Source organism: Gymnoscopelus braueri (assembly GCF_963280865.1).
Source record: "Gymnoscopelus braueri genome assembly, chromosome: 24".
Taxonomy (NCBI): domain Eukaryota; kingdom Metazoa; phylum Chordata; class Actinopteri; order Myctophiformes; family Myctophidae; genus Gymnoscopelus; species Gymnoscopelus braueri.
This window is the reverse complement of record NC_137626.1, coordinates 22700872-22712093: the sequence shown is the minus strand read 5'-3', so window position 1 is coordinate 22712093 and position 11222 is coordinate 22700872. Positions and strand designations below refer to the sequence as shown.

Sequence of the window (11222 nt, the reverse complement as noted above, 5' to 3'; positions counted from 1 at the left end):
CCTTTCTCCTTATAGAAACTTGTTTTCTTTCTGCAACCATACATTAATTTATCACTTTAAAACCGGCCTCCCAATTTAGAGATACATTTATCTTTCTTTTTTCTTTCTTCATAATTTGTCACCCTCTAGTTTTTTTTAATGAAATGACGCCTCTGCATGCAATCTGAGTTTGCAACACAAGGGGTTGTCATCTGACTTTTGTAGTGCTCTCTCTCATTGTCCATCTCGGGGTGGTAAAATAAATAAATAGAAGAAAATAACAGATTTTCATGAATTTCATACACATGTACTGTATGTGTTGACTGTATTTGTTTAGATTCTTGTATTCTATATATGACCCAAATGTACACTATAATCAAAATACACTTGTAGGTCATTCCAAACTGGAAATGTTGAAAGGTTCAAAAGCTCAAGTTGTTTTCAGTTGTTTGAAACTAATAAGTGCAAAGAACAAAAAAAAGCAAAAGGAGTGATAGTGAAAGGGGCATGGGGGCCAGACTCACAAATTAGTGTAGATGGTAAACTGTAAAACCCTGAGTGTTAAGTTATCTCTGAGAGTGTTCAAATGTAACCAAATGGACCCATAACCAGCTAAAAACTTCGCAGTATTCCTGCTCCTAATGTTAGAAACGGGACATTTTGCCCATATGTCCACAGAAACCATACCGTCTTCAAATTATGGATGTTCATTTTTAGATATATGAAACGGGCATATTAGTGGTTGCTCTGACAGTTTGGCAATATGGTCTCAAATGCCCATAGTCACATAAGAGCATATGGACAAGCACGTAAGCGATGCACCTACACACACGCGCACAAATCTATTGGCAAGCCAGACAGAGAGAGAAAGAGGGTGGGGTACAGAGAGGCATGTATGTGTGCATACAGGCCAGGGCCTTTTCACTGTGTGTGTGTGTGTGTGTGTGTGTGTGTGTGTGTGTGTGTGTGTGTGTGTGTGTGTGTGTGTGTGTGTGTGTGTGTGTGTGTGTGTGTGTGTGTGTGTGTGTGTGTGTGTGTGTGTGTGTGTGTGTGTGTGTGTGATTGTTCAGACTCAATCCCCAGGACTTTCAGCAGGCATAAAGGAAATGCTGGCCTCAGCATAGCTTCATGGATGAGGCAGGCACACACACAGTGAGAGACAGTGACCACCGGGCAGCCGGCGCATAATGTCAACAAATGCCCCTGAGATCAACAAGTGAAACAAATGAAGGTACAGCTAGAAGTACAATGAGATGAACTCAGGATCCAGACAGAGTTGTCCTTGAGCACAGGAGTGTCAGAAGGAGAGCAAAGCAGAAACTTTGTTTAAATGTTTTTCATCGCGGTGTAGAAACAATAAATGTACAAAAAGCACTATTCTTTTCTCTCAGGATACAGGGGATGAAGCCTGGGCACCTGCTGCTTATGGGACAGTTCACCCAGCTATATCCAAAAACTACAATATCCATTTAGAACTATATATAGAGGCCTATATCCTATATTAAATTTGGCTAATGGGTGTCACCCTGTCACTATGACTCAGACATAACCATAAACAAACCCGATACACACCATGTATGGGCAGACCACCGACCCGCCCCGTCACTATGACTCAGACATAACCATAAACAAACCCGATACGCCCATATATAGGCAGACCACCGCGGCCCGTCACTGTGACTCAGACATAACCATAAACAAACCCGATACGCCCATATATAGGCAGACCACCGCGGCCCGTCACTATGACTCAGACATAACCATCCTGGTTATCCCTTGTCCCTTAATTTGATGCCCATATATGGAGATCTCTGATATATGCCCATATGGGCATCAAATTAAGGGACAAGGACTAACAGATACAGAGATCTCCATACATTATACGGGTATGCCCATAACCTATATGGGCATATACTGATAACATCAGGGATCTCCATATGGGCATATCGGTCGGATCATCTGTGCGACATACTGTAGGTGTGAGGGCCGCGAGGGCCACGAGGCCGAACTCTAGATGCGAGAACCTGTAGTATATATGTTACAGGGAAATTGGAGAACCAGGGAAATTGGAGAAGGAGCACTCGTTTTCACCGCCCCCCAAGCAATTGTGTAGAACCAACACTAGAAGGCAATGCAAGCCACAAGGCTTCCCAACCACAGTGCACACACGCACGCGCGCGCATGCGCACGCGCACGTGCTCATGCTTTCAATTTGGTTTATTGAAAGCATGACTGTTAAGATAATTTTATTGTGTTCTGGCTTTTAACATTTGTTTTAGTTTATCCCTGACACACACACACACACATGGATAGTGATCCATGAAAAGATCTATTCTCTCTCTATCGGTTTAAAACTCGGACGGCGCTGATTCGACTAGCAGAGCATCGGCCGGTCGGTGCGGGCACTCGCGCCCGGAGGCGCTCGGGCGCGCCTCCTCGGCCTCAAGCTCTGCTAAGTCGGCGCGCCTCCGTCATGGACAATAACTATTATCACGTGTGCGTGTGAACGCGTGTTCAGCGTTCCCCTAGCGTAGCTTCCTGGTTGCTATGTGGGGGGAACAACAAAAGCCAGGTCCGCCTCGCATCAAAGCCCCGCCTTGCGGCGCCGCCTCCTCCTCCTCCTCCTCTTCCTCATCACGCCGCCTCGCATCAAAGCCCCGCCTCGCAGCGCCGCGTCCTCCTTCTCCTCCTCCTCCTCGCGAGCCTCGCGTAAAAAACCCTGTCTCGAAAAGCCCCGCCTCGCCCGAAGCCCCGCACCTAAAAACGAGCGCTCCGTTTTCAATTTCCCTGGTTCTCCAATTTCCCTGTGACATATATATATGTCTCTTCATCCCGAGGCTTGTTTGGCTAGAACTTTTTTGTAACTCATACATTTTCACTATCTTTATTACATTAACACAATCCGTTCGATCAATCATGTAAAAAAACAATGTTGGGGAACACATACATAACACTGGAAATTCTAATTACTGAGTACACTATTAGCAACTTTTGCCAAGAAAATTAAACAATTGAACTGAATAATGCAATTATGGTACAAAAAAGTTTATTCAGTAACAGCTTTGTAAACATCTGAGGTAAATGAACGTTTACATCAACATGTTCTCGACAGACAGTCCAGACGTAAGGCACTTCTCTCCATTCAGACAGAGATTTGACAACGGGGTGGTAGAGGCTGGGCTCCAGTCGGACCACACTGGAATCTCTCTCCCTGTTTCTGTGGAACAGCAGAATCTCAGAGCGCCGTGAAGATTCCATTAGTCTGATACACACTGTCCATTTTACTTGGGGGTGGGATAGAGGGTCAATGCAATACACATCCATGGGGGCAAAACTTTAAAAGCAGCCAAACATCCCTCTAGCCATGTTTAGGACAGAAAAACCAACAAACAAGCAATATATCCTTTCTTAAAGTCTAATTTGAAGTCTCTGTAAATTAGTTTATAAATATAATTTCTTCTCACAAAAAATATATAGGGATATCCCTCCTCCTGAGATACCCCTTGTTATTTAGAAGTTTTCCTACGTTCTACTATCTTCTTAGACCAGCAGTCTAAATGTCTAACTGTGCAAATCTTCACCTATAATACTGTAGAGTATAGGAGACAGCTTGAAACAACAAGGTTATGAGAAACATTTCTTCTCAGCAAAATTAATTTGGAGTTAACTGAACCCTGTTTCAACATTTTAGAGACAAAGTCTTCAACATAATGTCTTTAGTTTAGTCCTTTCTGGCGAACTCATTTGGCATGGGGCCATATTTCTGAAAGACTTGCGAAGTTGAGCTTGTTTCCTTGGAACTAACTTTGACGCCAATTGATGCTTTCTGCTTTTTCCAGGCTAGATCTGTTTATGTTGCCAGGCAACTGTAGCCATGTAAAGATTCTTTCAGGAGGTGCTGGAGTCTCTGAGATCTCTTTTTATTTGGGAATACCAACGATTAGGCCTACACAAATCAGAGGAGGACACAGCACTTATATCTTTTTCTTAAAGTAGGTGAAGTTAAGATGTATGCAGAAGAACTGTCTTGCGTGCCACAAAGCAAAGCTAGATCAGAAGCATGTAAACATTTGACAGCAAACAGCATATTTTCTGGTTCATCACACCTTCCTAGAAGACCTGTTCCACCAAAGGTGAAATAGAACTTAAATTGCCAAAAGTGTAGTGTCCTTTATTTCTCCTTGCTTCTCAAAAACCACATGTGTCACATTCCAAGTCAACTACACGATGGAACAGTGGCCACTGGTTGAGCAGTTGCATTCAGGGGAAGTTGGAACTTAATAATTCTCGAGTTTCAGTTTGAAAAGGTGTCCCTTGTGCAGTTGCCAAACTCAAGAGTTCAGAGTGAGAAAGTCTAAAATGTTTTGCATTGTGATATCCCTTTCTTGGGGTCCATTGAGTTCACATTAACAAGACACATAGTGGCATTTCTAGTATCACTTTTAAACATGGTTTTGAGTGTATAAAGTGCTTTTAATCGAATGCACTATTGCAGTCATATGAAAGCTATACCACTGACCTAGGTGCAAACCAGCTACCTGAAAATTGGGTTTCAGATTATGCAAAAATTTGTAGCTACTACTATGCAATAACACACAGCTTTGGGGTCTACTTTGGCACTAGCTTTAAGCTAACATTCCTAGTCTACATTTAGATTAAAAAAAAAAAAAAAAGGAGTTCCAAATTGCCATGAATGCAGGGAGAGAATTATCTGGAAAATTATCCAATTGGTCTATCGTCTGGTTGTTTGGTTGTAGTGTCATAAATTAAAGAAGGTACTGTGATATGGGGGGGGGGGGGGTAGCGGCAATATAAACCACCACTAGCTATGTGAATTGTGATAATGACACATTTAACCAGATATGGACAAAACTATTTGAATATGGTTTCAAATATTGAAACACATGAGGTACATGTGATTTACCATTCTGTGGAATGAAACCTTGTCCAAAGTGAACATTCAGAATGAAAATTATTATTAGTATGTAAGTATGTTTGCACATACAAGGACTATGTGTCAGTGAGGTTGGTGAATTACACTGAAGCAACAGTATAGAAACATTTACAAATTATTAACAATTTACTGAAAATATGAATCACTGTAAATCATTTGTAAATTCCATCCAATCAAGAGGTCCTCATGTTTTTCAAGTATTTAAAATATATTCTGCTAAATCTGTATTCAACTCAACAGCGAAACAAGTGTGAAACAAAACCCAAAACATGACTTTTCCTAAGCCTTTCTCCATCACTCACTTGTTTGTATCCCATATTGTTTTTAGTTTTTTTTTTGTACGTTTTTTTTTACTGAATGGTAAATGAAACATTAAAAGAATATAATTTGATAACTAAAATTAGGAAGCGATTGGAAAGAAACACAACTGCACCTTGAAGGAGTGGTTTTCTGATTTGTCTAGCTTTTCTTTTCTTCAATAACTGGCAGGAATTTAAAAAAGAACAGGGAAAAAGTAATAACAGTCCTACATGTGATGTCTGTTGAAATGCAGGATATAACAGAGAAATGTCAATGCCTTTTAAAATCCTATTGCTATGTATCAATAACCTCCTACATCGCTACGTTCTACAACTAGCCTAAAAAAAGAGCTATGAAGTGAATGCCCTCCCATCCCATAAAGTTAGGGGAAGCTCTAGTCTTAAATCTCATAAATTTCTTTACAATGAAGACACTTTTCGTAACACACTGCAAACACAAGCTTCGGAATTGGGGCTTACTGATTAGTGCGTTCTGGCAAAGCTACAAAGTCTTACATTCCTATTTGTTCAAATAATGTTTATAATATGGCCTTTTATGTTGCTTAATTTTTTAAGCTTTGTTTTGGGTTCTGTATTAGACTTAAGTTGTCAGTGTAAGGTTTCCTGTAAACTCATATCATATCCAAGTTTGTAGCTTGGCCAGAAAGTAACAACTAGGTTTAATGCTGCTTCGGTAACTCTGCATACTATGAATGTATATCCTATGAATGATATATTTTCTAAATTATATATTTACATATATATATATATAATTTACCCTGATGTAACTGCAGAATTGTTTTTGTAAACATGTACACAAGACTAAGGTATCTATGTCACGAGCACACACAACTCACACAAAACCTCTGAAGCCTAAAGACTACACCTCAGGGTGGGACTGCTTCATCGCTTTCCTTAACTGACCACTACACCCGTTCTCTCGACCCATCTCCTTTTTTCAACCTCTTCTCCATTGTAGTGTCTGCAGATCCCTCTCTTCATTGAGCTAGCAGGCCATTGGCGCATGACACAGACGGACAGACGAATGAACAGACAGGGAAAAAAGAAAAAGCCACACGCAACACCCTTCTAACAAGAGGAGACACAGACCTTGCTGTTTAGCTAAGAGTCCGTCATCACAAAAAGAAAAAAAAAAGAAAAGAAAGAAAGAAAGAAAGAAAAGTGCAAACCTCTCCTCTGATGTCTCCTGGCGAAAAAGGGAAGGAAAAATAAAAAAATACAATGCAGAACAATATTGCTGCCTCCAAGCTCCCAAACTCATAAATCAGTCCAATAGCTCCCTCTCCTCATCATAATCCTCATTATCATCAGAACCCTTACTTCCATGGTATCTCTGCTGCCTAATTGTGTGTGTGCGTGCATGTTTGTGCATGTGGGGGGTTGTATGTGTACATGTGCATGTGCCCTCAAACATTAGCAAGCCAGAGCCCTCACTTGTGCCCTGCTTAATCCTATAACCAAGGGGCGCTGAACTCTGTACAGAACTGTTTGGCCCCCCTCCTCTCCAGTGTTGTGGAAAGAGACATATTAGCTCCCTAATCCTGCTCCATGACCATTGCTGAGCGGCTAGAGATTCTGTCACAGTAAAGTTCACCTTGAGTACCGTAGTATAAACAGCGATGGTACAGCACTGCCACTTGGCTAATGCAACTTGGCGAGCCTATCTTTGTCTCCCTCCTCTTTCCTCTTTCCTCTACAGTTCTGAAACTTAAAAAAAAAGAAAAGGAAAGAAAAGAAAAGAACAGAAAAGAAAAGAAAAGAACGATTCTAATACTAATACGTCCTGAAAGGAAAAAATGTAATTGTCTGGAACCTGCACACCTGTGCTGCGAAAATCCTGAGTGGTGATTTTACATTCAGGATTTTGCAGTGTGCCCTGCACAGGACTTTTGGCCTATCAAATGTAAGGGCAAATGTATGTGTGCATGCAATGCGTGAAAGAGAAAAGAGATGTTGGGTGTTGTGTGGGTGTGTGTGTTTGTCTTCTGTAGCTACACAGCCAGGTCATCGGGTCGAGCTCGGACACTGCTGCTCTTACTGGCACGACTCAGCCTCCGGGCATCCGTTACCATAGCGACAGGAGGCTCGTGCATCTCCGCCCGGGTAACCACGGTGACGTCGTCGCTGCCCCCGGCCGCGAGCGGCGCCCCGTCTGCCCCCGTCACGGCATCTTCTTCCTGCACGAGGACATGGGAGGGCTCCTCTTCCTGGGGCAGGGGTGGGGTTTTCCCCTGGTCGGGAGGAGATGAGGAGAAGGGAGGAGGAGTGGTATGTGATGGGTAGGGGGAGGGGCTTTTCTCCTCCAGAGCCATGTTGCTCCAGTTCTGCTCCATGGCGCCCAGCTGCCCGCGGCTCCCAGCACTTAGCCCCTCGCTACTGCCGTAAAAAGACGTGGGCGGCCCTTGGAACAGAAAGTCGTCAGGGTTGAACCCCACGGCATCCACCTTGAGCCCCACCGGTGCCACCGCGACCATGCTGGGGCTTAACGTGAGGGCGCAGGCGGAGCTCTCAGCGAGCCCGTAGTCGCTCCCTGCTCCCTCTGCTCCGCCCTCTGCCATACTCACCCTGGCATAGGCCGGCAGACAGCTGAATGCCGCCGGAGAGATCCGCTCAGGGATCGTCTCTGACTCGCCGGCGTCGTGGGCCAGCCGCAGCCACTCGTGGTCGCGTGAAAACTCGTTGGTCACCCCCTGTTTGACCTTCTTCCAGCCCAGGTGGTATATCTCCAGGAGGTTGAGGAGCAGCGAGACACAGGCTACCACCAGCATGAAGATGATGAAGATGGTTTTCTCTGTAGGCCTGCAGAAGCACATGGATGATGAGTCACTGAGCTGATGAACACATGACATTGAATAAATGAAAAAGGACATGCGTTATGCACATGGATCATTAGTTTAAAAGTGTCTGGAAAGAAAGAAAGAAAGAAAGAAAGAAAGAAAGAAAGAAAGAAAGAAAGAAAGAAAGAAAGAAAGAAAGAAAGAAAGAAAGAAAGAAAGAAAGAAAGAGAAAGAAAATGATGAAATTAAAAGAATGAAACAAAGGAAGAAGGAAAGAGTGCAAACCAAGCACCTCCATTGTTCTAACCTGGAGATGAAGCAGTCCACAGTATTGGGGCAGGGCCAGCGGCCACATTTATACAGCGGCTTCAGGTGGAAGCCGTACAGGAAGTACTGTCCTAGGATGAAGCCCACCTCGAACAGCGTCTTGAAGATGATGTTGAAGACATAGGTCCTCAGCAGCGCCCCGCGGATGCGGATCTTCCCGTGCTCGTCCCGGATGGGCGGCTTCAACTTCTTGCCCCCTGGTCCGGGTCCTACCCCTCCTCTTCCGTCCCCGACGCCGTTGCGGTAGAGCGGGTCGAGGTCCTCCCGGTGCCGGCCTGCCTTGCGGATCTCCTCCTCCTTCTCCCGACGCTTCTCCTCCATGCGCACGATGTGCAGCACATGGCCCAGGTAGATGAGCGTGGGCGTGGACACGAAGATGATCTGCAGCACCCAGAAGCGGATGTGTGAGATGGGGAAGGCCTCGTCGTAGCACACGTTCTCGCAACCGGGCTGCTGCGTGTTGCAGGTGAAGTCCGACTGCTCGTCGCCCCAGACCTCCTCGGCCGCCGCGCCCAGAACCAGTATACGGAAGATGAAGAGCACCGTCAGCCAAACCTGGAGGAGGAGGGAGCGAGGGAGTGAGGGAGAAAGGTGGAGAGAGTAAAGGATGGACAGCGATGAAGAGGGTGTGGGAAGATATATATATATTTTTTCTTAATTATTTTTTTAGCAAATCTTAGAATATATATAGCGAACATCTTTACTCAAATCTTTGCTTCTGGGGGTCCTTCAAACTAAATATTTTCAGATGGGGGTCTGCGGAAAATACATATAATTTTGGGGATCCTTGACATGAAAAGGTTTGAGCACCACTGATGAAACATACGTTTAAAAAGAAAAACTGTTAATAATGAATTGCCCTCTATGACTAAAGTTATAAATTAAAAACCTAAATATAGGTTATATAATATTTTTATATATTTTAGAAATAGTTAATCTTTCACTCAATAGGGGCCGCTCCCGTCGCAAGTTGATGATGTAATTTGTCCATGTGTGGTCCAGCCCTATTGAATGTATGGAATGGAAATATGCCAATAAAATATTGCTTTAATGCTCATATTAACCTTAGGAAGTATTAAGTTGTTTTTTATTAGCAAATGCATTCCATAAATTCCATAGGGCTGTACCACACATAGACAAATGGCAGCATCAACTTGCGAAGGGAGCGGCCCCTATTGATTAAAAGATTAACTATTTCTAAAATAGCCGGGGCGCCTGATGGAGGGGAAGGGAACTGGTTGGAATAACGTGTTCCTTCCACGCGCTACGTCCAACCAGGGAAACTCCCCCCTGTCAGGTGACAAGAAGGTCAATTGGCTCTCATGCATTGAAGGAGGCATGAGCTCGGCCCTGGCCTCCCTAGGCTGGTGAGGGGAGTGTAGCGCCCAGGATCACTTAGAAAATTGGCACCGGGTGAAAAATAAGGGTTACAAAATCGCGGGATAAAAAAATAAATATATATATTTCTAAAATAAATAAAATGTTTTTTATTTTGGTTAAAGAGGGCAATTATAATGTATTAAGGCAAATAAAGCTTATTAGCCAGGGATCCTTTTAATGGCTTAATCAAGTTCCATCATGTAATTGTAACTTTGTCCATCACCTTGCCGATTACAGTGGAGTGTTCTTGAGCATTCTCCAGCAGCCGCCCTAGAAAGCTCCAATCACCCATGCTTCACACAATTTCTAGCCTGTAAAAAGAGAGCAGAGGCTGGGGGTGAAAGGCACAGAATAGCCCTCTGGCCTGGCGCATGGTCTGAACAGAGTGCAGCGGGAGAGGAGGACAAGAATCGTGTTGAAAGATCACATAAGCGCAGAGGACAAGGGAGAGACAATAGGACCTCAAGAAGAAGAAGCTCAACAAACTTTAATCTTACAACTTAAATCATTGAAATAGCACATTTCTGATGTCAAAGCCTTCATCAGGGAACATTACGAAGACAGACGGACAAAGTTTGTTGAGCTCTCTGAGTGGTGCTAGATTGTTTTCCTTTTGGTCCTCCTTTCTTATCAAGCACAAGTTTTTCTCTCTTTCTTTGGATAGACAATAAGAGTCATGGAGAAAAATGAAATTAAAGAGGACAAAACTTTTGGGGGGCAGTTGAGGTTGAACAAAAACGGTGAGAAAGGAAGGGGAATACAGAGAGAGAGGATGAAATAACTGAGAGAAATGAGTAGCACAGACGGTTAAGGGAGAGAAACTAGAGTGCTTCAGTCAGACTATACCCACTTTGAACAGGGAGAGAAATATGACTGACCTAATTATTAGGTATGGCAAAGAAAATTATAATTGAAGTATTAACAAATAACTACACAGCAGTTACGTGAGAAATAACGTGGCTTTTATCATCTTCCAGCTGCAGTGTGCTTTCATCCCTAACTCAGTACATTCTATACCTCCACGACCTTACTGTTCATATAACACTGTCCCACATTGACAGTAACGTCCCAAAGTTTTACAATTACAGTTTGCCGACCGAATGTTCAAGTCCAGGTAGCAAATATAAATTCCAACCAGTAAGAAAAGTTTGGCTGACATCAATAACTTTAGTGTCAGTAATAATACAATTTCAATATTCCAAGCCTCTGAATGTTTTAGATATATGGATGTTTAGTCAAGTTATAAGAGACCTCTGCAAAGATCACAATATGCAAAACACAAACTGTACAGCAGTCCTACTAGTCTTACCAGCCATTTCATACTAGCATCATTCATTGAACTGTAATCCACCAACCTAATTACAACCTGCCTCAGAATTCCTACTATGATAACTAATTTAAAAGGGTTAAAATGAAAGAAAAACGTCAATGAAAATGCAATCGCATGGGCTGATCTCCCCTCGCAGCATTCCACATAATAAAGCC

General features: G+C 43.3%; 1 protein-coding gene across 1 annotated transcript; it reads right to left on the bottom strand.

Moving 5' to 3' along the window:
• Positions 1 to 7244: 7244 nt before the first annotated feature.
• On the bottom strand, positions 7245 to 10029 carry LOC308080517 (gap junction alpha-3 protein-like; the record flags this gene model as incomplete). Its single annotated transcript, XM_080422413.1, has 3 exons — positions 7245 to 8052; positions 8338 to 8912; positions 9961 to 10029. The coding sequence occupies 3 exons, from the start codon at positions 10027 to 10029 to the stop codon at positions 7245 to 7247; spliced, it is 1452 nt and encodes a 483-aa protein (XP_080278539.1).
• Positions 10030 to 11222: the final 1193 nt, after the last annotated feature.